We start from the raw sequence: 27,997 nt of genomic DNA on the forward strand, positions 1-27,997 counted from the left end.
AAACAGAAACAACTGACTTCGTGGGCATCCACAACACACACACACACACACACACACATACACACACACACACACACCCTTCTTCCCCTTCCTCGATCCCCACCTCCAACCCACGCTGCAGATCCAAGCGCTGTGCCTTGGAGACACATCACCGTTCCCAGGCATATACTTCCTGTAGAACACAAAAAACTAAGTACCTGGGCTAGCAAGATGGCGGCTCAGCAGGGAAAGGCATCTGCCACCACTGAGCAACCTGGGATCCATCTCTGGAACGCACATGGTGGAAGGAGAAAACCAGCTCCCAAGAGTAGTCCTCTGACCTCCACATGTGCACAATGGGATATGTGCATTCACATACATAGACACACACACACACACACACACACACACACACACACACACGCACACACACACAATGTGAGCCTTGTTATGTATCCTTGTTATAAAAATACCAATCATACAGAAATGTATAAAGTAAAAAAAAAAAAAAAAAAAAAAAAAAAAATGAGCTGGGTATGGTGGCCCAGGCCTATCATCCCAGAACTTTTGAGGCAGAGGCAAGAGGAGCAACAGTTCGAGGTCATCCGAAGCTACATAGAAAGTTCCAGAACAAGCTGGGCCACTGAGACCTACCAGTTTTTCCCTCAGTCCCTCTCACCTTATTTCTGAGACAGTGTTTCCCACTAGTCCTGGAACTCCCTGATGTGATCAGACTGTCTTGGCCAGCAACCCCACGGCATCCCCTTGCCTTTGCTGCTCAGCACTGGGATGAAGGGGCGTGTCTCTACCCCTGTGGGTGTGGGGATCCAACTGAGGGTCTCAGGCTTATGCAGAGAACTCTTTACTGACTGGAATGTCTCCCTAGCCCCATGCATGTTTTTCCTTTCTTTGTTTTTACTATGTTTTATTTGTTTCCTTTGTGTGTTTATATGTGTAGGGGCATGTGACTGTGGGTGTATAAAGCTCAGAAGACAACTTGTAAAACTTGCCTCTTTCCTCAAAACTATCATAGTCCCAAGAGGAATGGCTCAGGAACACATTAGCGGCCAGTGTTTAAGCATATCAAACTGTGCACTGTATAATTCATTATAATCTTGTGTTTTAATTGGCTTTTCAACTACCAAGTAACTACTAGTTTCAGTAGTGTGAAACAGATGGGTTTCATGTGGGTGTAGAACCGGTTTTTCTTCCAGATTTTTCAAGTCACTCTCCAAAAGAGAGTCCCACTGCACCACGCGTGCAGCCTATTTAACAGATTCTTTTAAACACATTCAATTTTTTTTTTTTTTTAAGGGAGGGGGAATGTTTGACACTGTAATTGAGATGCTGAGGCGGGACTGAGAGAAGCTACAAATAATGTGGGGTCATAGAGGCCGAGAGCCTCTGGGTGTAAACCGGGTGTAACTTGCATAGGAAGTGGCCATGTTTCCTCATCTTCCAGCCTATACCCAACACTTCAGAGTCCTTGACAGCCTGGAAGTCCTGACTGGCTCTCTAACAAGATATCTTCTTCCCCTCAGGAGTTCAAACTTCCCCCTCCCTAATTACATCTTTGCCTGTTGAAATTCTATCCTTCTTTTAAGATCCAGAACCAACCCCACCATGATATAATTCGCCCGGGATGAAAAGCAACTCTCCCTCCCCAGTCCCAGCGCAGAGCCGGTTTTTCCAAAGGCAGTGCTGAAGAGCTTGCTGCCTCTGCGGACCTTATGTAACTTCTCATACAGACGAACATGCTAAAATAAAATAGTCTTCTGGGGGAAAGCACCTATAGCCAAGCCTGATGGCCTGAGTCCAATTCCTGCGACCTGAGGAGTGAAAGGCGAGAACCCACTCCTGCAAGCTGCCCTCTGACCTCAACCCGTGCTCTGTGGCACGGATGCCACAAACATAGAGACGCTCACACACAAAATAAAAATAAAAAGGAAAAATGAGACAGAGACTAGACCGCTTTTTTCTGCTAATACACAGCTGAAAGAGGAGACAAAATTCACTAGGGAAAATTGTCACCTAGGTGACTTGGGTGTAAAATGAGAGCAGTGCATAAGACCAATTAAAAGATGTACAGCAGATCCTGGTGAGTGAGAAACAAAAGATAAAAATCAGCCAACCCGGCGTTGTGGTCCGGAGGGAGGCGTGGTCACCGGGATTACTTTAGTTCGCGGCGCGCTCAGGCAGTCACATGATTGCTAACATGGCGTCGCCCAGTTCCCGGCTGCTCCTGGCTGCTTTTCTGCTTCCCTGGTGTTGCGCCGCCTGGGCCCAGGAGCATCTGGATTCGCTTTCGCCGACACCGCTGGTGATCTGGCATGGGATGGGTGAGTGGGCGTAGAATGGGGCATCCTTTCCCCGAAGGGCAGAGCTGGAAGGTTCCACAGCACTTGCCTGATCCAAAGTTTTCGGATTTGAGGGAAGGGAGCCTGGTGTCTTTGGTGAGCGCCCAGGGAGAGCTGTGCACTGCTGGGGTTTATACTGTCCTTGTTAAAATCCTAGTGGCGGTGGCATCAGCCAGCAGCATCTCACAATCATGCCTACTGGATCCTGCAGAACTGGGCAGCGCCCTCGGGCTTTTATTCACATTTGCATAGAGATCTACCAGGCACCTGCATGACCTTGAGCTTTCATACAACACCCGTCACGCCTGAGCATGGAGCGGATTGAATTTTTACCCTTCTGGAAAGTACTTTCCAGTAGGGAAACATGTCAAATGGTGATGGGTGCAGTGGAGACAAACGTAACACCTTGGGGAAGACAGAGCCTGAGGTGTGTGAGCTTGTGCTTGTAGAGAGCAAGACTAGGACAGGATTCACCCAGAGAGTGACAGCTGAGCAGACCTGAAGTGGATGTGTGGTTGAGGTAGGTAGCCTTATGTTTGTGAAGAATTGTTCTAAGCCCACTGTGGTCCCTAGTGCCTGAAAGCCAGTGTAGGAAAGGTATTTCCCCAGCACGCAGGAGGCAGAGGCAGGAGGACCGCTGTAAGTTTGAGACCTGCCCGATCTACATGGCAAGTTCCAGGTCAGGAAGACTGGGGGTGGAGGTAGGGGTAATTTTAGTTAATTATACTTAGGTTTAAATTATACATAATTAATAAAATGAAAAGATAATTTTATTTGTGACACTAGGTGGTCACGCAGACACTTCTAGTGGTTACTGCAACAAAACCTGTGGTTAGCTCTGGGGAGAAGATGTCATTAGAGAGAAAGGGATTGAGGAACAGAGGATTGCTCAGACTGCAGGGAATTTCGGCTGCTTGTCAACTGAGGCATTACCAGGCATTTTCTCTGGTTCTTTAGGAGCCTGGATTTATTAGCCTGAAGATTCCTTTTCTTATTAAAAAAAAAAGTAAGGTTCAGCTCAGTGGCCTCTTTGTCCTGGAGACTCCCTAATCAGTTTTCTCTTTTTCTCCTGTGATAGGTGAAGAGGGATCAGGCCAGGCTCATTCCAGGGATTGTAGGGAGGGAGGACAGAATACATTGTATATGCCACAGAAAGTGCAAGGGGACACTGCAGACCTTAAACCCTACAGATGCCTGTGGCTCAGAGCTGTGCAATGGATGACAGCTGGGTGCTAACATGCAGTGTGGGGAATTGGTGGAACTTTGATGTCCTTGAGGGTGGCATCAAGGGATTAGATGGGGCTTGAGAAACTAAGGAGGACAGAGACAAGTTTTGGCTTAGATAATTAGAAAGTGAAGTCGTTTTACCAAGATGGGGATAGCTCAGAGGTGAGCACACTGGGGTGTGTGTGTGTGTGTGTGTGTGTGTGTGTTCAAAAATTTTTTAAGCAAACAGAGTAACACACACTGGAACTTGCCACCCACCTTAGGAAGCCGAAAGAGAACATCCTAGTGCCAGGCCAGCTGAGGTACATAGCCAGACCCTGTCTCAAAACAAAACAAAAGAGAAGAAATAGGGGTTCTGCTTTTGGACTTAATAAACCTGAAGGGTATGTTGTTATTCATTTTGGTGTGTTGCTTAGTTTAATTTGAGGGCCATTTTTAAATTTTAATTTATTATTATTTTTAATTTTAAGTGCATTGATGGTTTGCTTGCATATAAGTCTGTATGAGGGTTACAGACAGTTGTGAGCTGCCGTGCGTGGGCTGGGAATTGAACCCAGGTTCTCTGGAAGAGAAGTCAGACCCCTTAACTGCTGAACCATCTATCCACTCCCCTTGAGGGCCACTTTTATTAATTTTGGGGGGGGGGCGGGCGGGCAGGGGTCGTGCCACCTGTGCCAGTGCAGACCTGGCTTTTGGCTGAAACAGCAAGGTCTCATGTTAGCTGCAGGCTAGCTCAGAATTGTATTTGTTGCCTAAACAAGAATGACTTTGAACTTGTGATCTTCACCGCCCCCCCCCCCCCCCGCCACCTTGGCAGTCCCCAAGCACTAGGGTTGTAGACAGGATCTTCCGTAAGCCACACTACCCTTGCACCAAGTATGTCGTGAGGAGAGAAACAAGCCTCTTGAGGGCAAGAGTGTTTTCTCCTCAACCTTACCATCCGGTTGAAATGCGGTGATTCAAGTGCAGAGTGGGACAGGACAGCAGCCCACGTTTCTACTCGGTGGTCCATTTGCTTCCTGTTCTTAGCTCCACTTCTTTTCGGGAAAGGAAGCAATCCTGGGCCGAGGCTGAGGCTCTGAGCTCTGAGGCTCTCGCGCCCGAGGTTATACAAGTTGGATTTCAACCCTTTCCCAAAGTTTACAGTGGCTGTGTGATTAAGTTCTGTGCATTCTGGTCCCTCGGGTTACATACAGACTGTGGCGCCATTCCTGGCTTTCCCTTTTTTTTTTTTTTTTCCCCTCTCTCTTTCTATTTGTTTTTGCTTTACAGTAAGAACTCATGCAGCTCAGACTAGCCACGTGCTTCGCTAAGAAGCTGAGGATGACCTTGAACTTGTGGTTCTCCTCCCTCTGCCTTCGAAGTGCTGGGACCATGTGCACATTCCTTGTCTCGTTGATAGAGTCTTGGGGTCCTCCGCAGGGCCTGGTGCATGCTGGGCAAGCACTCTATCCCCTGGGCTACTTCTCCTGCCCCATGTGGCCTTCTGACGCTTGTTAGCACCTGATAACACAACGATGAGCAAGGAGGGTCTTTTATCTGTCACCGCTGAGGTGCAGTTTGCACTACATCAGGTCCACAGTTGTCAGTGCACAATTTGGTGTGACTGAGGCTGTTCCCAAGGTGCGAACACAACTACTCTCTGGTTTCAGGACTTGTCAGCACCAGGGAAACCTCCATATGAGGTAAACCATTGTTTCCTCCCCTCTCCTCTCACTCCTGATAACCTCCAGCCTATTTTCTATGCCCCTGAGGTTTCTTATTCTGACCATAACGGGTAAAAGGTCTTTTGTGTTGGCTTATTTTACGGAACTTGCTCTGAGGTTCATCCAAGTTGTAGCATGCGTCAGCACTTCGTTTTTATTTGTGGGTGAATAGTATTCCATTGTGTGAATGTACCACCGGTTATTTATGCAGCGGTGGACATTTGGCTTGTTTCCATCTTTCAGCCTTTCCCAAAACAATACTACTCTAGACCCTTCTGTAGTAAGGTTTGGACTGGATGCATGTTTTCATTTTCCTTGGATATATGGTAGCAGTGGACCTACTGGGTCATTTGATAATTACGTACTGCAGGGCTTGTACATTGCTGTACTTTTTCACACTGGTATAGTTCCAACAAAACAGAACAAGCATACCTATTTCTCCATGTCCTCACCAACACTTGTTTTCTAATTTTAAAAATGTTATTTTTTTTGCCAGGTGTAGTGGCACATGCCCTGGCACTCAGGAGGCTGAAGCAGGTGACTCTCTTGTGAGTTTGAGGCCAGCCTGGTCTGCAAAGAGAGTCCTAGGACAACACGGGCTGTTACTCAGAAAAACCCTGTCTCAGAAACAAAACAAAACAAAAGCAAGAAAACAAAACAGCCATAAAAACAAAGTTGTTTGGGGTTCTTTTTGTTTGTTTTGTTTTGTTTTTTGTTTGCCAGATATAGTAGTACACACCTTTACTCCCAGCACTAGGGAGCTAGAGGTAGACAGATATCTCTGAGCTTGAGGCCATCCTGGTCTAGGGTTATAATAATACCCTGCCTAAACAACAAGAAGTTATTTTTAAGCAGTCTAGGTGGGTATGAATTGACACTTCATTGCATTTTAACTTGGATTTTGTCAACAGTGACTATTCCCTATCTTCTTAGAGAAATGTCTTTGCATCGTTTCCTATTTATTTATTTATTTTAGTTTTTTGACACAGGGTTTCTCTGGGTAGCCCTGGCTGTTCTGAACTCACTTTGTAGACCAGGCGGCTTCAAACTCTCAGATCTTCCTACCTCTGCCTCCCAAGTGCTGGAATTAAAGGTGCGCCTCCATGCCTACCTCTCGATTTATTTTTTTTAAGGTGTGTGTGTGTGTGTGTGTTTGACAACATATGTGTGTGCTTGCTGTGTGTATGTGTGTTTGACAACATGTGTGTATGTGCCCACAGAGACCAGAAGAGGGAGGGTCCCTGGAGCTAGAGTTATAGGTGTTGTGAGATGCCCGACACTGGCTCTGAGAACTGAATTTAGAGGCCCTGGAAGTGCTCTTAACTACAGATTCTTCTCTCTAGCCTCTTCATTTCTTTTATTTTAAAATTATTTATTTTTATTTTTGTGTAAATGTGTTTGCCTATGTGAGTGTATATGAAGTGAATGTAGGTGCCCAAGGAGGCCAGATAATGGCGTCAGATTTCCTGGAGCTGGAGTTACATGCGGATGTGAGCCATCCAACATGAGTGCTGGGAACCAAACTTGAGTTCCATCTTTTTTTTTTTTTTTTTTTTTTTTAATTAGTAAATGGATTTTGTTTGGGGATTAAGATAGAATTTCCAACAGATTCTGACGGAACCCCAAGCATGCTTCTGACATTTGTACTATATATATTTATGCAAGCAGTGTTTCAGTACTGATTACAAAACCAAAATATTGGTTAACTCTGAAGAACAGAGTTCTTCAAGGAAGTTCTGTGTGTTCGTTATAAACTATTCAGCTAGAACCAAATCATTTGTTTATTTTTGTTTTAAAGAGAGTTTCTCTGTGTGGCACTAGCTGTCCTGGAACTCACTTCACTCTGTAGACTTGACTGCCAGGAACTCAGAGATCCACCTGCCTCTGCCTCGTATGTGCTGGGATTAAAGGCGTGTGCCACCACCACCCGGCACTCAGGAGGCAGAGGCAGGCAGATCTCTGTGAGTTCAAGGCCAACCTGCGAAGGTAGCTCCAAGACAGCCAGCACTACATAGAGAAACCCTGTCTCGAAAAACAAACAAGAAAGACTAGAAAATCAAAATATTTATTTACAATACTGGGCACTGTGGTGCACGCCTGTAATCTCAGCACTTGTCAGAGGCAGGTGGATCTCTGTGCGTTCAAGGCCAGCCTAGTCTACAAAGCAAGTCCAGGACAACCAAGGCTACACAAAGAAACCTATCTCCAAAAACCAAAAAAAGAAAAAAAACGTTGTGTGCCACTACCGTCTGGCTGCCCTCAGTTCTTTGGGTCTCACTTTTTAGGTTTGGCTAGATTGGAACTCAGCAAGTAGACCCCCGCCTCCCCCCTCCCCCAGCCTGGTCTCTCAAATTTACAGAGATCTGCCTGCCTTTGCCCCCTGCGTGCTAGGTTTAGAGGGTGACCCACTATGCAGAGATAATTTTTGTATACCATGATTTGATTGTATACCTTAAATATGATCTATATATACCAAAGAATTATCTTATAAATTCCTTTATGACTCATCATCAGTAAGCGTTTGAGTTGTAAACATACTTTATATTACCATATAGCCAAGGCAGAATTTCTAAAGAAGGGTGCCAGGTGGTAAAAGCTGAAGAAGGACGCGCACCTTCAATTCCAGCAACACTCAGGAGGCAGAGACAGGCAGATCTCTGAGTTCGAGGCCAGCCTGGTCTACGGAGTGAGTTCCAGGACCGCCAAGGCCTACACGGAGTGACTCTCTCTCAAACAAAAACCTGATTCTGTATGCTGCCCTCTCACATACTGGATAATGCCCTTTGAGACATAAAAGGCATTTTGTGTCTTTTAATAGTGTTTTAATCCATGAGTTTCCACCATTGTTTTTCTTGGCTAGGGGACAGCTGTTGCAACCCGGTGAGCATGGGTGCCATTAAAAAGATAACTGAAAAGGAGATACCTGGCATCTATGTCCTGTCTCTGAAAATTGGGAAGAACATGATGGAGGTAAGGTGCCAGCGGGTCCCCCAGCGGGGTTGATGGACAGCCCTATTTGAACACTTCACCTTGCATTTTTAGCAGCAAACCATAGTCCACACTGGTTTGGCTTTATCTCAGGATGTAGGATTTTGTTCCATAGCCCAGGCTAGCCTAGAACTTGCTCTTCCCGCCTCGCCCTCGCAGGTGCTGGAACTGCAGGGTTGTTCCAGCGTGCTCAGCAACAGTCCAGCAGCTACATCCGGGTATTGACTCATGTCGGTCCCTGTCTTAAGAAGGTGCTGTCTACATGCAGTTCCTCCTTTTCACCTCGCTGCTGCTCCTTTTTTTTTTAGGAAATGGAGAACAGCTTCTTCTTGAATGTCAATCTCCAGATAAGCATGGCGTGTCAGATTCTGCAAAGGGATCCTAAGTTGCAGCAGGGGTACAATGCTATTGGCTTCTCCCAGGGAGGCCAGTTCCTGTAAGTACACATCTGTTCCATGAGACCGCCTTCAGTGGAATTGATGGTTCTTTCATTCAGATGAATTGACTGTAAATATTGGTGATCTTCCCCTATCGTAGAAAGGAAGTCATTCTTAAAATGTCTCTGTACAAGAAGCTTTGTGGAACTTAATTTATTTTCTTTCTCAGTGTGTGTGTGCACTTGTGTGAGCATGTGTATAGAGGCCAAAAGTTAGTGTTAGGTATATTCTTTAACTACTTTTCACCTTCCTTTTTTAGGAAAAATATAAATGTTTTGAGTTTTGTTTTTTGTTTTTTTTTAATTGTGTGTGTGTTGGGATATATGCACATGTGAGCGCAGTGCCCACAAAGGCCAGAGAGGGCATCAAATCACCTTAGGCTGGAGTTACAAGTTATTGGGAGTGATCCAATGTAGGTGCTGAAAACCCATTATTTATTATGTATACAGTGTTCTGTCTGCATGACAAAAGAGACCATTAGATCACATTATAGATGGTTGTGAGCCACCATGTGGTTGTTGGGAATTGAACTGAGGACCTCTGGAAGAGCAGTCAGTACTCTTAACCTCTGAGCTGTCTTTCCAGCCCCAGCAAACACTCTTAACCACTGAGCCACCTCTCTCCAGCTCTTATTTTAACTTAATTTTTGTTGTTGTTGTTTTTGTCAGGGTTTCTGTTTATCCCTGGTTGTTCTGGAACTCACTCTGTAGACCAGGCTGGCCTCAAACTCAGTGATCCACTTGCCTGTGCCTTGTGAGTGCTAGGATTAAAGGTGTACTCCACCACCACCTGGCTTAACTTACCAATTTTTAAACTACACGCACCCATGCACGCATGCCTTGGTGTATGTGTGCAGGTCAAAAGACAGACAGCTCTGAGGAGTCATTTCTCCCCTTCCACTATGTGGAGCCCAGGAATCAACAAGTGCTTAACCCTCTCTGGATAACTTGTTGAGAAAAGACAGTTTCTCTGTGAACCTGGAGCTCAGTATTGATAGTTTATATGACCAGATTACCTCTGTGTCTGGCTTTTTTTTTTTTTTTTTTTTTTACTTTTTTGTCTTTAAGGAGGAAGGCGCATGTGATCCAGGCTCAGTCCCTCATTCATGCATGACAAGCACATCACTGACTGAGCCTATCTCCCCAGACTCTATGATTTATCTTCTGTGAAGTAAGACTTGTCTCCAGCCTTAGAGGAAGAAAAGCCTGTGCTTCTGTGGTTTGGGGACCCATGATGTATTTAAGTAGCTTAACCTGTCAAGTGACTGTCGATACATGCTAATCAGACTGTCAGAGCTGACAGCCATCCTTCATTCCTCCAGGAGGGCAGTGGCTCAGAGATGCCCGACACCTCCCATGCTCAGCCTGATCTCAGTTGGGGGACAACAGCAAGGTAACCCCTTTATCCCTCTGCCTCTCTTCCTCTTTTCTAACCCATGGCCGACTGATGTTTTGTATTTCTTTTTTTCTTTCATTTTTTTCCTTCCTTCCTTCCTTCTTCATTGCTTTCTTTCCCTTCCTCCTCCTCCTCCTTTTTAGATAAGGTCTTGTTTGATTGCTAGTCTGCCACCAAACTGTTAGCAGTTCGCCTGCTTCAGCCACCCAGATGCTGAGGCCATAAGCATGAGCCACACCACAGCCAGCACCTGTGTGTCTCTGTGTTTAACTTAATTACATGTGTGTTGGGGGTGGAATGTGAGGTGTTAGGTTTCCTGGGAGGGAGCTGTCCTGCATGGCTGCTGGGAACTGCTCTTAATCATCGAGCAATCTCTCCAGCCCTGCCTTGCTGGTTTTTAAAAAACATGTAGTAGCACTGAATGGTGGCGGCTTAAATCCTTAGTCCCAGCACTCATGAGGCAGAGGCAGATGGATCTGTGGGAGTTCGAGGCCAGCCTGGTCTACAGATCAAGTTCCAGGACAGCCAGGGGCTACACAGAGAAACCATGTCGCAAAAAAAAAAAAAAAGGGAAGGAGGAAGATATTGTTTTATAAAATTATCTGTATTACCTGTAGGCCCGGCTAGCGATCAATTAAGACACAGACACGTGTTATATTTTAAAATAACCTTGGTTAACCTGGGGCAGGGCAGATATCAATCCTCTAAACTACCTCCCATTGAAAATCCCAAATACTTGCTCATGTTCTTCATCTGGGCTGGATTCTCCATCCGCGCCACCGGCCATGTGCTTCTCCTCCAGTTAACCCATGGCCGCCTTCCTCTCTTCACTTCAGGTCTCTCTCCTTCTCCTGGTGGCGGTCTTTCTTCTTCCCAGAATTCCTCTCTCTCCAAGCCTCACCTATCTCCTGCCCTGCCCAGGTGGGATGGCTTTTTATTAGGCAAAAGATGAGTCACAGACAGCAAGCAGTAATTAGCACCAAAATACATCAGATTATCCCAACATCTCCCCTTTTCTGTCTAAATTTTTTTTAAAAGGCCATTTTTTATATAGAGTAAGTACAATAATAAAAATTATAAAAACCAATAGGTAAGACTTACACACATAATTTTTAATCAAAATGTATTTGGCAACCTTGTAGAAAATATCTATTCTATCTTGGTAAATCTAAAGTTTTGACCTTAAATCAACATCTATTAAAGCTCAGATCTATCAACCTAAAAGTTTCTATGTAGACTTAAAAATATCTTTTTAATTTTTAAACAACTAAGCTTCATTTTAAAATTAACTATCTGGTCTTCAACCCCATCAGAGACTTCAGAAGGAATAAATTTAGCTACTGCATAAAAGGGAACTGCAGGTTAGCAGCTTCCAAAATGAAAAAAAATGACAGAGGCAGTTTACTGCCTGAACAGACACCCAAAACTCTCTGTAATGTTGGAGCATCATCTTCAACCTTCTGGCCCAGTGTATCTGACAGACATATTTGTGAAGCAGGAACTATTGAGGACTTGCTTACCCTGTCTTGGCAGAGTCTGCCTGCATCCAAGCTTGCCCATTTTAGGCAGAACTCTGTCTGTGGGAGAAGCGAGCACATTTTTGTGTGCTGTGGCTGTTTTGCCACACTCAAAGCCATCTCCACAAGGAGCTCCTTCAGTGCTCATCATCTTCTGTGTTAGGATGGTACTGCCAGGAGTTAACCTGCCTTCTTGTCAAAGAATCCTTAAAACAATAAAAATATTTTTAAATGCCATATTCTGTCGGTCTCTGAGGTTTTGAAGACCTTATCTATTTTACCACAAATATCTGTTAAACCTAACATGTGTATTCCTATACTTGACATGACTATGTCATGTCAACCATCATGTCAACATGATCAACAGTTGGCTTGTATGACTTCACTTTCCTAAACAGTCTGCACTAGCACTATCAGACTATTGGAAGTAAACTATGTATTAATTGAGCTGTATACGTACAATCCCTCATACTAGAGTAGAAACGTAATGTATGAAGATAATATTAAATTTGAATTCTACTTCAATGTATCAAAAGTAAACTTATTTTGTATCAGTATACAAAATTCAATATTAATGAATTAAATTTAACCCTATTTGTAACAATTAAGGCCTCAAGTTGAGGAGTAGATTCAATAATCTACTTTTTGTCCTATCATCCCTATGTATCTCTATACTCCCCTTTCTTTCTTTACAACCCCTATTTCTATACCTTTTAATGACAATATATATCTATAGCCCAAGAAAGCAGCCAAAAACCCACCCGACCCCCCTTAAGGGAAATGAGGCATCTTTCTCTTAAAGTTTCTTCAAGCTGATTTGGGGCAGAGAATATCTGTAGGGGGCCCAAATAAAGCAATGGTTAAACAAGAGGGGAACAGTATCTGTGGTCCAGTCTCTAAATGTTGAGAAATTCCAGGCTTAATATTAGTTCTGTGTGGGACAGTCCGAAATGCTGGACCAATTGGAATCAGGAGTCTTTTTTGAAGCTGTCCTTCTCTGATGAGGAACAGCAACCAAAGCACTTGGGGCTGGAACATGAAGGATGCAGGATGTCAGCATCTCAGTATGCTGGAGGAATGAATCCTGTCAGGTCTGATCCAGTGTTAATGTCTGGTTCTTTCATTTTGAAAACATATAATGCTTTACAAGCATTATATAGTCTTAAAACTATGAATGTTTTACGTGTGCAGGATGCACATGTCTCAGCCAGTCTTAGAGCTATTCCCATGTAGTGGGGTTAGCAATATAAGTTAACTGCTTGTTCTACAGTTTGAATTCATGTAAACATAGTTTACCAGTCTTAAGTTACCAGTCTCATTTTTATCCAGGTCTGTTTCATTTTTACCTCTTTTAAAGACAAAATATAACATCACCATTAACAACGAACATACAGTTATCCTCATATTGGAATCAAAGCAAGATTGTATAGTTTTAAATGTCCTTTTTTAGGCTTTGTGGCGCTTGATGTATACGCGAGGCCGCAACCTGTTTCCTGAGAAAATGTTTCTCATTTTAGAAACAAGCCGGGTGCCCTGAGCAGAAAAAAAAGGCATTACGTTTTAAATAAACATCAGATAGATTCTCACTTTATCTTAGTGTTTATGTATATAGTAGGTATCTTGTACCTACGTAGGTAGCGTGTATGTTTGTTTCTCTTTTTAACCTTTCCTTGGTCCTTACCTTGACCAACAAAATATATTTCTTCTTCGGCTATAGATATCTTGTACCTGGCTTTTTACATTTGTTTTGGGTGGCTTTGCCTCACCCCTTCTCTACATGGGAGGCCTGTAGCTTCATGTCTGTCTCCCCCTTCAACCTATGTCTTTACCTTGACCAACAAAACATACTTAACACATTTTTTTAATTACCTTTTTCTTTTTTAAACATAAACCTCAGATTAATGCGTATCTACCCTTTAGGTCAGTAAGCATATACAATCCATTGTTAAGAAAAAAGGAACATACCAAAAAAAAAAAAAAATGTCACTTTAAATCCTAAACAGTCTCTTGTAAACAACTTATCAGTAGGGGTTCAAGCCTGTGGAGGCCAGGTTGGAACTCAGGAGTTCCACCTGGCTTTTGTCTCTATTGTGTTGGTATTAAGGGCTGGTGCCACCACCGCCCTCTATAACTATTTCATCTCAAATTTTTAGAAATCTCAGTAAAAAAAATCAAGCAAGGAAACCAGAACAGTCTAAGCCTTGGGTCATTTGTGCCAATTTAGGCTTCAGTTAGTGAAATCCTGTCCACCATTCCTTGGAAATTAGTTACTGCTATCTCTCTTTGGCAGACCTTTCCCAGAAAACCCTGACAAACACTTTGCAGCTAAGGAGCTTAGAATTCCAGCTGTTACCAACTTTATGGAGAAGAGATCAGTCCCTTCTCCCTTTCTAGTTGTTAGTAACTTAGTCTCACGTTTCTCCGCTCTCTGCCTTTTTCCCTGAACATTTTTAGAGAGGGTAAGGAGAAGTGTGACTATGACTAAGCCCATTGCAAACAAATTCATAAACACCAAAATAGAGCCAAAAAAGATCCAGGAGCTTCCTGTCATGGCGCCTTGGAAAGGGACCATAGTAGTTTTAATTTTATTATTTTTCTAGGCAGTTAACTCCATTCCTCAGGCTAGTTTAGAAGACTGTCAGTCTCTTAAGTCCGCCTCTCCAACTGGCCACGTGTATGTAGCCATCTTTGCTCTGGCTCTTGGATGCTCTCTGCAAGCTATTAACCCTTTTTAGACTATGACAACATGATTTTTTAAGAGTGTGGATACCTGCCCCCACATTGGGCGCCACTTTTTGTTTTATAAAATTATCTGTATTACCTGTAGGCCCAGCTAGCAATCAATTAAGAGGAAGAGGAGAAGAAAGAAAGAAAGAAAGAAAGAAAGAAAGAAAGAAAGAAAGAAAGAAAGAAAACAAAAAACATGTAGTAGTTTGATCTGTACACTGTCGATCACCCTTGTCAAATCCCATTTCTGCACAGTGTAGCAAAGTAGCCACCACCAATACGGAAGCAGGAAGTTTCTCCGGATTATAAAGCTCTGTAGTACATGTGAATCATTGCTAGCCATCCTCTCTGCTTAGCTCATAAGATTTCATAGAGTTGGGCTGGAGAGATGGCTTAGAGGTTAAGAACACTGTTCTTCCTAAAGGTCCTGAGTTCAGTTCCCAGTAGCCACGTGGTGGCTCACAACCACCTATAATGAGATCTGGTGCCCTCTTCTGGCGAGCAGGCATTCATGCGGGCAGAACACTGTATACATGATAAATAAGTAAGTCTTTTTAAAAAAGGCTTTCATAGAGTTAAGAGTTCCATCCGATTGACAGTGGTTGAAAATCGATAAAATACATTGGGCTGTGCGTGTAGCTTGGTGGTAATACATTTGTCCAGCATGTGCAAGGTCCTGGGTTCCAAATACAGTGGAATCCCTGTTCTCTGACCTCTGTGCTGTGCCATCGACATTAGGCTTAGGCAAAAACCAGTATGTAAAGCCTTTTGTTCTGTCCTTTAGCACTACTTTGACAGAGTACCTATTTGAGGGAAAACATGTACTGTATGTCATTGTGAACACATTTGACAACAAAAACTAAATTACTTTATTTACTTAGTTTGATTTTTTTTTTTTTTTTTTTTTTTTTGAGACAGGGTTTTGTCAACAGGGTTTCCCTTCCCTGGCTGTCCTAGAACTTGCCCTGTAGTCCAGGCTGGCCTCAAACTCACAGAACTCCACCTGCTTCTGCCTCTCAAGTGCTGGAATTAAAGGTGTGTGTCACCACTGCTCAGCAATTTATTTTTTTTTAATGCTCTATTTCCTATCTTTGTGTTATATTCACATCAGTTCCTCTCCTTCCCCTTCCCCTTCAACTCCTATATTCATGACCTCTTATTTATTTATTATTGGTGTGTGTGTGTGTGTGTGTGTGTGTGTGTAATTTGCTGAGTCCATTTAGTGTTGCTCATGTGTACATGACCACTTGGGGTTGGATAACCTACCAGGTCTTATCCCTGAGGACAGATTCTCCAACTCTCGCCTATCATTAATTGCCTCTAGTCCTTCATTTTTAGAGGTGGGGCCCTGTGAAGTTTCCCCCACCTGCACTGGTATGTCAACTGGTGGTGTCACTATAAGGTCTTCTTTAGGCGACCATATTGTTGAGAGTTCATATGTGTAGTGACCGTTTCACATATAGAAGACACAGTCTCAAGTGTAGCCATGCTAGGCTTCGGCCTCTTCTTCCAGCATGTTCCCTGATCCTTGGGAGTATGTCGTGTTGTAGATGGATCACTTGCACTGGGCACCTCACAAGCGTTTTGACCAGTTGTGGATTTCTGTAGCAGTCTCCATGTGTGCCATAGAGAAACCTCTGTGGTGAGGGCTGAGAGGTACACTTGCCAGGAAAAGCAGGTGCTCAAGTCGCAGGGCTAGAGCGAGGCCTGGGAGTGTGGTGATAGCTAGATCTCGCTCTCGATCTCTCCTTCCTCCTCCCCCAAAGATCCCCAGATGAGAACTATTCTGGGAAAAGCTGTGGTGTTTGTGTGCGTAGAATCCCAGCGTTTAGGGATAGGGGCAAGAGGCTCATCCTCGGAGAGTGAGGTCAGCCTGGGCTATGTTAGACAGACGCTACCCTGTCTTCATAAAAGGAAAGGGAAAGCCAGGCGCGGTGGCGCACGCCTTTAATCCCAGCACTCGGGAGGCAGAGGCAGGCGGATCGCTGTGAGTTCGAGGCCAGCCTGGTCTACAAAGCGAGTCCATGATGGCCAAGGCTACACAGAGAAACCCTGTCTCGAAAAACCAAAAAAAAAAAAAAAAAGAAAGGGAAAAGGACAGAGTGTCGAGAGAGGGCAGGGGAAACTATTCAGGAAACAAGTGAATTTCCTGACCATTCTCACTCCCTAAACAACACAGTGTGATGACAGTCCATGGGACGTTTGTACCCGTATTAGGTGTCAAAAAGTAATTTCCACAGGACTTAAAGGAAGGGGAGAATCATGGATAAAAGTATGACTTGGGAGGGGAATGGGGTCTGGGAGCCAGGTGACTTCCCCAGAAAGAGGACAGGGCAACCATGTGCTGTATGTAGCAGCCACACATGGGTGGAACTGGGGCAGAGGCCCCTGGTGGGGGGAGTTGGGAGGGAGAGGAACAGAAGAAAACTGGCTGCTGTTAGTTCTCAGTACTTGGACTTTTTTTTTTTCTTTTCATTTCTTTTTTTCAGTTCTCACAGTAGCTGGTACAGTGGCCACTCAATATATGGTTGTCTTTTCGCCTATACAGGAGTCTATGGCTTCCCTAGATGCCCAGGAGAGAGTTCTCACATCTGTGACTTCATCAGGAAAACACTCAATGGTGCTGCTTACTCCAAAGCTGTGCAAGAACAGTGAGTGTGGGCCGGGCGTGGTGGCGCATGCCTTTAATCCCAGCACTCGGGAGGCAGAGGCAGGCGGATCGCTGTGAGTTCCAGGCCAGCCTGGTCTATAAAGTGAGTCCAGAACAGCCAAGACTACACAGAGAAACCCTGTTTAAAAAACAAAAAAAACAAAAACAAAAACAAGAAAAGAACAATGAGTGCAGCTAGCTGTGAGGTCCAGACTGTGGGAGTACCCTGCTCGGTGCATGCTCAGTGATCCCAGCAGTAGTTGCTGGTGATATCACAGCTGTTACTAACTCTGGTCTCTGGGGATCCTACAGCCTCTGGGAGCACTGCCTGCACACGGTGCACAGGCATACATACATGCAGGTAAAAAACACACATACATAAAAACAAAAAACCTTGGGGCTGAAGAGATGGCTCCGCAGTTAAGAGGTTGCTCTTCCAGAAGGCCAGGGTTCAAATCCCAGCACCCAAATTCATAAGTGTCTGTAACTCCAGTTCCAGGGGATCTGGCACCTTTACACAGACATACATGCAGGCAAAACACCAGTGCACATATGATGAATTTTTAAAATAAGTAAATGAATGAATCTTTAAAAAAACAAACAAAATCAGGCCTGATGAAGTGGTAAACTGGACAGAAGAACCGAGGCAGGAGGATCTCTGTGAGTTCGAGGCCAGCCTGGTCTACAGAGCAAATTCCAGGACAGCCAAGGCTACTCAGAGAAACCATGTCTCTAAAAAAAAAAACAAAACAAAACAAACAAACAAAAAAAAGTTACAACGTCCAAGGCACTGCAGTGCGTGAGCTTCCAGGCTGAAAGAGCTTACTGAGTAAGAAAAACAAAGCCATGCTGCCATACATTCCTATGAAATTTCACAGCACCATGCATGAGGAAACGACCCCAACCAGAGTGGATCTGGGGGCAGCATGCTCCCCTACAGCACTGCGGCTACCCAGAAGGCATCGGTGCAGAGCTTTGTAATCTGAGAGAAGATTGCAGCTAACCTCAACCCCTGTATCCCTGTACCAAGGAATGGCCCACTGTGAAGGGAAATGGCGTTACCACCTTCCGACATCCAAAATAAAGGGAAGGGAGGTGGGGGTTGTCGGAGAGCCCTCATTGTGTCGTCAGCTAGCTGTGTGGCCCTGGGCACTTTGAGCCTCTGACATGGAGTTAGTAGCCTGCCTTACTGGAGAGTCATTTTTTAAGTAAGTTGAGTATTAGCTATTTAGCGCAGCCTGCATTCCCATTGAGTAAAAGGTCTGGGCTGTTACCAGAGTCGGGCTGTGTTTCAAACATTCAGCTTTCTCTTTCCCTTCCTAGTGTTGACATTTTGTTCGTTTTCTCCTTTACTTGCGGTTGTGAAGTCTTTCATCCATAACTTCACCAAATATTGAAATTGTTACTGTTTCCCAGGCCTGGTTGCGGGCTTCATAGATACCATGGGAGGGAAGCCAGTTGAGCAGCTTGGTCTCATGCTAGTGGGAGAGGGGAAACAGGCACCTCAGATGGAATCTGCTAAGAGGCAGGCATGCAAGTGATGGATGTAGTTCCTGCACTGGGTACCTTTAATCTGAGTATAAAGGAGGAGATGGAAGGAACATGGGAGAAGCCAAGAAAAGGATGGCTGGTACAAAGGCCGGACAAGTCAGCCTTCTTCTGAGCTGGTGTGACTTTAGTGATAGGTGTAAGAACTAAAGAAACAAGTTAGGGCTTTACCATGTAAAGGCATAGCCAGGAAGGGAACGCTGAGAAATGCTGTGCTCTCTGTGTCAGCATTCAACGCTGTCAGGGTTTTAAGCTGAAGACTCAAGTGACTTGTTTACATTTTTTTTAGAAGATCTCTACTGCTTTGTGGAAAGTGGATTCTGAGAGGGCTAGAATTCAAACAAGAGACTGCTCAGGGTCCTGTGGCAGTGGTCTAGGTGAGAGACAGTGGTGGCTGAGACACTAAGGTGGTGACAGATGGAAGGCTTGAGGGGTGTTGTATCCACACTGTCCATGAGTTAGGCCTGTGAGCCAACACAGCATTAACAACAGTCTCCCCGGGGCCGTGCATCCTGAATTCTCAACAGCTGTAGCACAGACTTAACTTATAGGCCACCGCCTAATTTCCGGAGGGTTGTTTGCTTTTTCTTTTAAAGGTATATGGGCAAACCCTCGTTTGCACAGATGGCCGATTATAAGCAAGCAGTCCATACAAAATAGTGGGAGAGGGTGGTAAGACCAACAGAGGCATTCCTGGGGCCTGGGTGGGGCGGGTGTGTGTGGCTGGATGTGCAAACGGGAGGACCTGGGCTCAGATTGCCGGGACCTACATAAAAAGCGAGGCACAATGACATGCATCGGCAACCCCAGCCCTGAGCGTCAGAGACAAGTGGATTCTGGGAACTCACTGTCCAGCCAGCTTGTCACCCTGTCTCAAAGAAAGAATATCGTGCAGAGAGATAGAGGAGGAGGAGGACGGCCAATGTCAACTCCACAAGAATGGGACCATCCACACATGAGCACACGCATGTAGCCCCACATGCAGACTGAAATAATTAGTGGATAACATTCTGTTTCCCAGGGCCTCAACAAGCATGGTGGCTCACACCTGTAATGCCGGAAGAGCTCAGGAGGGTGAGACAAGAGGATTGCTGCGAGTGTGAGGGCCCCATTGGCTACATAGTAAGGACCAGCCAGCCAGAGTTCCATAGCAAGACCTTCCCTGACAAAAACAAACCAGAAGAGTCAAGTGTGGTAGTACATGTCTATAACCCTAACGTCGGGGATACGGGGGCAGGAAGAGTGTCCATTTGAGTCTGTCCTGGGCTACAGAGTGAAACCCTGTCTCAAAACACCAAAGTGACTTACCTTAACTACCGTGGTTTAACTTAGATTAGCCTTTTCCAATCTACCCCTCAGGGTACAAGTTGATAGTGAGACTGCACATTGGTTCTTCTCTGTCTGCTTCATGAACCTCCTCCTCCCAGGGCCCTGCCCTTCTGCCCATCCTCAGGCCTCCTCTGAGCTATACCACCTACATCCCTCCTCCTCCCCCTCCTTCTCCTCCTTCTCCCAGGGCCCTGTCCTTCCGCCCATCCTCAGGCCTCCTCTGGGCTGTACCACCTACATCCCTCCTCCTCCCCCTCCTCTTCCTCCTTCTCCCAGGGCCCTGTCCTTTCGCCCATCCTCAGGCCTCCTCTGGGCTGTACCACCTACATTCCTCCTCCTCCTCCCCCTCCTCCCCCTTCTCTCCCTCCTCCCCCTCCTCCTCCCCCTCCTCCCCCTTCTCTCCCTCCTCCCCCTCTTCCTCCTCCTCCTCCTCCCAGGCCCCTGCCCTTTCTCTGCCCATCCTCAGGCCTCCTCTGGGCTGTACCACCTACATTCCTCCTCCTCCCCCTCCTCCCCCTTCTCTCCCTCCTCTCTCTCCTTCCCCTCCTCCTCCCAGGGCCCTGCACTTTCTCTGCCCATCCTCAGGCCTCCTCTGGGCTGTACCACTTCCATCAAGCTCCTTACAGTGAAATGTTCTTCACATCTTCCTGCCATCTCTCCTCTTAGCTGATTCTTTGATGGCAAAAGCTTAATGGTGATGGTTGTTCTCGTGCTCACGCTTAGTCAGCATCCTCCTGAAATCCTGAGTCACCAGGAAACTGGTTTGACTGGGTCAAAGACCTCCCTCATCATCCCTTTCCATTGTGTGGCTGATTCATGATCATTCACCTTGGGGAATTGTGTGGGTGTTTTTACCCTCCCACCCCTGAAACTGTGGGCCCACCCGCAGAGTCCTCACCACTCCAGCCTCCCCTCACCTTACATCCCTATCACAGGCTCTAGCATAGCTTGTCTCACATCCTGTACGAGCGAGCCCATGTCATTTAGCAAACCCCTATAGAGAGAGAGCATCTCCTGTCTATCAAACCCCTATAGAGAGCATCTACTGTCTATCAAACCCCTATAGAGAGAGAGCATCTCCTGTCTATCAAACCCCTATAGAGAGCATCTACTGTCTATCAAACCCCTATAGAGAGAGAGCATCTCCTGTCTATCAGAGGGCTGACAGTCCTCCAGGGAGAATACGGTAAGCAGCAATACTAAAGCCTTGACAAGATCGGTGCTGATGGCTGTGTTCTATAAACATTCAGTCTGCTGAACTGTTTATCTATTTTTTCAGTGCTGAGGATCAAACCCAGAGTCATATGCAAGTCAAACAAATACTGTTGTCTGTAGCCTAACCTCTTAGCCCTGAATTCTTTCTTTATTTACATGTTAGATATTTTTATCCTGTGTTTGGGTCTTTATCTGTATGTATGCATGTGTGTGTGTGTGTGTGTGTGTGTATGTATGTATGTATGTATGTATGTATGTATGTACACCACATGCATGCCTGGTGCCCAGGGAGGCCAGAAGGCAGCACAGGATCCCTAGGAACTGGAGTTGTGAGCCTGGTGGCTCATGTGGGTAAGATGACTCAACCCAGGTCTTCTGGAAGAGTACTTAACCACTGAGTCATTTCTTTAGCTCCTAGCCCTGAGTTTTTAAGTATCTGTAAAATTAAACTTTTTACAACTTCCAAACACTTTTGTTGGGGGGTGGGGGAAGAACAGTGTCTCTGGTTGGCCAAGGCTGACCTCAGATTTACTATGTAGCTAAAGATAACCTTAAGCTTCAGAAGCCTCTGCCTACCTCCCGAGTGCTGGTATCACAGGTGGGCACTACCACCTCTGGCGCCAAATACATTTATAAACAGATTAGAGTGTCACTCTGATTACTGATAGTCACACCGAGCTGGCTAAATCTCCATTCCAGTCTGAGGAAGATGAGGAGAGGAACAACAAAGGAGTGGAAGGGGCAAAGGCAGCTGCGTCTTACCAGACGAATAGGAAGCCGAGTGAGGGAGGTGAGGCTGTAAGAAGGGACAGCCTGGATGGACCACTGTGATTAGAAGGACGCCACGTACTGACGGATCTCGTCCCCAAGTCTTAGCCTTTTCTGTATCTGCCAGATGGCCTGTCATTCTCTCAGCACTGCCTGTTTCATTGGCAGGTCTAAGACGTATTCCCTGTTAGAAGGCAAGGCCTGGGACTTGGGGCTGTGGCCTAGGAACCGGGGCGTGCTCCGGGCATGCTGACTGAGAAGCGCCTGGTCGTCTTCATCCTTTTTTCTCCCTCAGCCTGGTGCAAGCACAGTACTGGCATGACCCCATCAAGGAAGATGCCTACCGCAACTACAGCACCTTCTTGGCAGACATAAATCAAGAGAGAGTAAGCACCCAAGCACACTCCCATGCTCAGGCAATTCTCTTCTGGCCATCAGAAAGAAAATAAGCAGTGACCATTTATGGACGATACCCTGTGCATAAGCCAGGAGCCACAGATTTTGTTTGTGAGAGGCAGTGCTCATGAGTTTCAGTTCCTTTTTAGGGTAGCTGGGCTGGGTCTCCTTCTCCCCTGAAGCCCTCCCGTCCTTCATGTTAAAACAGCAGGAGGAAGTTATACAGTCAGTGGCCCGCTGGGCAAAGTAGAAATTCACAGCTGGCGTCTACATAAAGGAGGCCTTCCTGGTGGGGCCTTTCAGGGCAGGTTTCCTCAAAAGAGACTCTGGGAAGGGCAAGGACTGTGCCGAGGCACGAGCATGGGTTTGGGACATTCCGGTAGAATCCAGCCTGCGGTTGACTACACGTCAGTCAGATGGGGTTTTGAGGGAAGGCTGAAGATAGAATGCCCCTGCCGGAACTTGGTAGCAGTGACCCTGCAGTACTGTCCCCTCTTCTTTCAGCATGTCAATGAGTCCTACAGGAAGAACCTGATGGCCCTCAAGAAGTTTGTGATGTTGAAATTCCTTAACGATACCATGGTAGACCCTGTAGAGAGTCAGGTGAGACGCATGGCCACAGAGTGCCAAGAGACGGTGGGATGGTCACCAGCAGTACTGACTGGTGCTGCTTTCTGGGCAAAACCTGTCCTTGCCACCAGCCTTTATGGGACACCAAATCAGCTGCGGTCCCCTAGCTGCACCCAGAGATTTATGAAAAGTATGTGGTTACATTCTGGGGGGCGGGGAGAGGTTTATAGTTTTAACGAGTTTCTCAAAGGGACCTGTGACCCAGACAGGTGCAGACTCACTAACCCCGTCTCTAACCCCAGAGCTTATGTCCAAGTCCGCCTTGACTCAGAATGACCAATCTTTGCAGCTCTGCCGCCCGTACTTAGTACTTGAACTGTCCCAAGCTAGTTCATAGGCTTCTGTCTCACATGCCTTGTCTCTCAAGAGCATCTATCTCCCTGCCTTCTCTGCCTCACTACTTCCGTCCCTTCGTTACGGCCAAATACAATAATATCATTCCTCTAGGACACCAATGCCTAACTTACTCCCAGGTTTTGGCTCCTCCTTTTAGGGGGCCCTCACTCTGCGGCTCCAGCTGGCCTCAAAACTCCCAATGACCCTTCCCCCTTGTCCTCTTGAGTGCTGGAATTGGCAGATGTGAGCAACCGACTGATGCTTCCGCTTTTGAAGTCACCAAGCTCAACTGAACTTCTGCTCACAGTCAGATGGCAGGGGAGGAGGGGAAGGCAGCCTAGGGGCCAAATCTCACTATATTTTTGAGTGGCCTGTGAGCTCAGAGTGTGTGTGTATATACACAGAGGGGGAAAGCTAAACTATTGTATGCTATGAAAACTGTATGAAAGCCAAATCTCCATTATCTACAGAAGCATTTCGTTAGAAGACCCTTACTTCCTCTTCACACTCTGTTGCTCCTTTTGTGTCGTGCGATGGCAAGCGAGTAGCCAACCCCGTGATTCTGTATCTGGCCTTTACAGAAGTCCACTGACCCGGAGCTAAACAGTGAATTGGTTCTCTGCCTGCCAGGCTGGCAGCTTCTTAGAAAAAGGGGCTTGTATGTTCATCCTTGAATGACTGAGGGCAGCACAATGACTTTCAGGGTTGATGCAGTTAAGGAAGGAAGCAGAGGTGACCGGGAAATGGAAAACTTCAAGAAGCCTAGCTCATCATCCCTCAGGATACATTCCAGTGTTCATTGGCTGGCAGTTTCAGGTTCTAGCCAGCCTCAAAAGATATCTGAAAGTGTGCTGCACGGGTGACCTGACCCACAATTCTTCCTTCTCTCCTGCAGTGGTTTGGATTTTACAGAAGTGGCCAAGCTGAGGAAGTCAATCCCCTCCAGAAGACCACTCTATACAAAGAGGTGAGGGGGGGGGCGGGGTTTACAAGTGCTTCGGGAGGTTAACGCTGTTTCTGTCTATCCTGGGTTCCGTTGGGACTAGAGCCCCCACAGCTCACGAGCCACCTGACTTAGGTCACCATAGGCTGTTTCACACTCACTTCCTGGTTTGTGGATACTTACTAGATCCTAAGACCTTTGGCTCATGGTTCTCAAAACACAAAAAGGGAAATATCATCTCTAAGGTTTTACTTTTGGAGAAAAGGCTTGGAACTGGCTTCCTTTGTAGAATTAATTAGTTTGCTGCAAATCCCAGAAGCCTCTAAGGAAATGCAGACATGGGTGAGGTGCTGTGCTCTGACAACCATGAACGGAGGCGTGGACTTTGGTGGTCGGAGGGCCCGCCTCAGCGGCAGTCTGTGTGCTCGGCATACATGACGACTCTCGGGGCTGTTCCCTAGCACCAAGAATAAACATGTCAGGCAGTGACAAGGCAACTTCTACTGCCAGGGCTGAACTGGGGCTGGTGTGGCTTCTGTTTGGCAACAGGTCCTGTTTCTCAAGCAGAAATTACAGTGTATTACCACATCCAGCCACTGCTCGCCACAGACTAAAGAACTGATGCCGTAGATGGACTCACAAATGCCCAGGCACCACATCTGAACCATCTTTCACTACAGTTTTCCCACACACAATTCCAGAGACACTTTTTCCTCTGCTTCTCGAATACGCATGGTGTCCCGGTTTGGCTGAGGTAGAAATACAGGGAAGCTAGGTTCTGGTGGCTTTGGAAATTACAGCCAAGGCCTTTCTTATCATGAAACTCAAACCCAAGGCAAACAAGCAGTAGCACTGTTCTACCCTTCTAGATCTTCTCTTCCCATCAAGAGACTGACACCCTGGCTATTGGGGGATGACACTGTTACTGCAAAATACTAGCATGGCCCAAGTTCACTGCCCTAAGAATCAGATATGTTGTATCTTAAAATATTATGTGGCTAACTTTCTCTTCTTTCTTTGGCTCAGCCCCATTTCACTATGATGTTCCGTACCAGTTTTACCTGTGGCTTGCCCAGCTACTTTCCAGAAAGCTGACTATAGGCACTGTGGTGCAGCTCAGGGCAGGCCTGGGTTTGCTTCTAGCATCTTGCAGGGAGTGTGGCAAAACAATCTGTTTTGTTGTTGTTGTTGTTTGTTTGTTTAAGACAGGGAACATCCTCTATGTGGCCCTGACTGTCCTGGAACTCTATATAAACCTGGCTATCCTTGAACTTAGAGATCCACCTCTACCTCCCAAATGTTGGTATTAAAGGGATGCGCCACTATGTTGACACCCTACACATGTATTTTTAATGCTTAGAAGCAAACTGAAGGAACCAGGCATGGTAGTACATGCTTTTATAATCTCGGCACTCAGGAGGCTGAGGAAGTATTGCTGCAAGTTCGAGGCCAGCTAGGGCTACAAAGCAAGGCCCTGTCTCAAAACAAAGATCTAAAAGGAAGTATCTTTTTCTTTTCACCTCAACAATATACCCCTCTATATTGCTTTATCTTGTATATTCAAAGTGTATCCTGAGACTAAATGTTGTTAACATTCTGTCTTAATCGAAAGCCTTTCATTAAGCCTCTTGGGTTCATTGTAGCCTCTCTCTCTCTCTCTACAGGACTACCTGGGACTAAAGCAAATGGACAAAGCAGGGAAGCTAGTGTTCCTGGCGAAGGAAGGCGATCACCTTGTAATGTCTAGCACATGGTTTATCGACCACCTCATACCCTTCCTGAAGTAAAGCCCTGGCACTCTGCAGCCGAGTTCAGGAAACCACAGCTCCTCCAAGCCATGCAGGCAGCTCTTCGTGCCCAACCCTGACCTCTGGTCTAGCTTACAGCCAGTCCTCTCCTGTTATCAGCTAACATGCACTACTTGGAAAGACCTGCTGCGATCTGAGGCTTATCCTTTGCCGCCTCCTATCCTTATATGGTGTTGAATTCAAGTTTAATTAGCTAATTACCGTGGAGATTGTTTTACAACCTTGTGATGTGGTCAAACCCTCTTTTTAAAAAAGGAGTCTAGGGCTGGAGAGACGGCTCAGCCACTAAAGGCTAGGCTCACCACCAAAAATATAAGGGAGTCTGTTGTTTCAGATCAGTAATTTGTGCCCAAGGGAGATGGAAGAAAGTTAAGCAGCGATGCCAGCTCTGGGGGCAGAAACCATACAGATTTGGAGCAGATAAAAGCCTGGTGGTACTCAGTCCCGAGCTGTTCACACCAGCACTTTCGTGCTGACACAGCATATGTGCATGAAGTGTGTACAGCCTGTTTTCAGGCTGTGTTCCCATTTAAGCGCTGCCCTCTAGTGGTACCTAGCAGTCACACCACAAGCCTACCATCACGCTCCACGGCACTCACTTTGTGTCCTTCATCCTCAGTGGACACAAAAGGAGGGAACAGTCCCAAAGAGTTACTTAAGAGAAGTGCACTTTTTCTTCATCTTTTTTTGAGATCACTCACTTTGTAGCCCTAGCTGGCCTGGAACTCACTATGTAGAACAAACTGGCCTTGAACTCGCAGATCACCTGCCTCTGCCTTCTGAGTACAGGGGTTAAAGGTTCCCCACCACACCCTACAGCAAACTTGTCTTATATGCCGTGAAATAGTGGGGAGCGGAGAGGTGAACCCCGGGTGGGTGTTCTTATTATTCCACTCTTGGCTAAGCGCCCTTGATGTTACAAGAGGCATAAATGTCACTCATAATATTACAAAGAATGAGACGATGGGCTTTTACACTTCCTCCCTAACTCCCATTTGCCAGCACTAGAGCTGCTGATTTGGTTCAAGATAATGGTTAGAGAAGACTGTAGACTTCCTGGAGACCAACCCACATTTAAAAACTGATCGTGACTCTAATGGTTAAAGAAAAACACCATTGGCCCACCGTGCCCTCCATTACTTGAGTGTGGGCCCTTTAACACTCATGCTGAAAAGACAACAGCCCTTTCTGGATGGTTCCTATAGAGCACTTGTTTGGAGAAATGGTTGTTTTCATGAAAGCACACTCTATTAGCACTGCAGAATGCACTCACTGCCATTTTCCTTTTTTCTTTCTCAAATCTATTCTTCAAATAAGAGAGGGTTAGGGCAGGAAGTGGAGGGTATGAAGAGTTGTCAAAAATGAAATAAAGTGTTATTTCTCACCACTGGTGTCATCTTCAGTATGTTTAAAAACATTATCAGTACAGAAAGCATCAGATAATAGCTGAACAAGTTTGGTATTAACTTTATTCTATTTTCTGTATAACTTTAAGTACATAAAGGTTTATTTCCACAGGCCTCAGGAACTGGGCAGAAGTCACAGGACAATCTCTCTTCCCATCAAAAGAAAAAAAAGTTTGCATATTTTGGTCAGTGTGTCCTAGATGGAGAACTGGGATTTCCAATACTAACGCTGTTCAGGATTCTGGTGTACATCAAGACAGCTTGCAGAGGAGGTCTTAGTCCTGTTCAGGTGCCTGCAGTGAGGCCCTACGCTGCTGAGTGTGACAGGCATCTGGCAGGGAAGAGAAACACCAGATTCCTTGGAATGGGGGGGGGGGGGGTTGGTTTTTCAGTTGTTCCCACGGGAATCAAGGCAGTAATCCCTCTGGGGAAAAAGAGGGTTTGAGACACTTTTTTTCCCCCCACAAAAAGGATACTGTTAATGCAGCTGTAAAGCGGAATGCCTACTCTAGCATGGTTGAGGCTGACCCAGGATGGAATGCAGAATGAAGGATGCTTTTAGGGAATAGTCAGCCTGGGATGCCGAGTGGCAAGCCTGGCCTCCCTTGTCAACATCGGAAAGTTGGGTTGATTAG

The 27,997-nt window shown here is 45.9% G+C and overlaps 1 protein-coding gene across 1 annotated transcript; it reads left to right on the top strand.

Moving 5' to 3' along the window:
* Nucleotides 1–2,175: 2,175 nt before the first annotated feature.
* On the top strand, nt 2,176–26,189 carry Ppt1 (palmitoyl-protein thioesterase 1). Its single transcript, XM_051171400.1, has 9 exons — nt 2,176–2,318; nt 8,130–8,239; nt 8,566–8,693; nt 10,016–10,086; nt 16,882–16,984; nt 22,139–22,229; nt 22,744–22,842; nt 24,101–24,172; nt 25,813–26,189. Exons 1-9 carry the CDS (start codon nt 2,183–2,185, stop codon nt 25,933–25,935), a joined length of 933 nt encoding a protein of 310 aa, XP_051027357.1. The 5' UTR covers nt 2,176–2,182; the 3' UTR covers nt 25,936–26,189.
* Nucleotides 26,190–27,997: the final 1,808 nt, after the last annotated feature.

This window comes from Acomys russatus, chromosome 29 (assembly GCF_903995435.1).
Source record: "Acomys russatus chromosome 29, mAcoRus1.1, whole genome shotgun sequence".
Classification (NCBI taxonomy): Eukaryota; Metazoa; Chordata; class Mammalia; order Rodentia; family Muridae; genus Acomys; species Acomys russatus.

Bases quoted from the DNA above. Each gene is read 5' to 3' on its own strand.
- Ppt1 (XM_051171400.1), top strand. From the start codon at position 2,183: ATGATTGCTAACATGGCGTCGCCCAGTTCCCGGCTGCTCCTGGCTGCT. The intron at 10,087-16,881 runs GTAACCCCTTTA...TCGCCTATACAG, and splicing joins AGTTGGGGGACAACAGCAAG to GAGTCTATGGCTTCCCTAGA. The intron at 22,843-24,100 runs GTGAGACGCATG...TCTCTCCTGCAG, and splicing joins TAGACCCTGTAGAGAGTCAG to TGGTTTGGATTTTACAGAAG.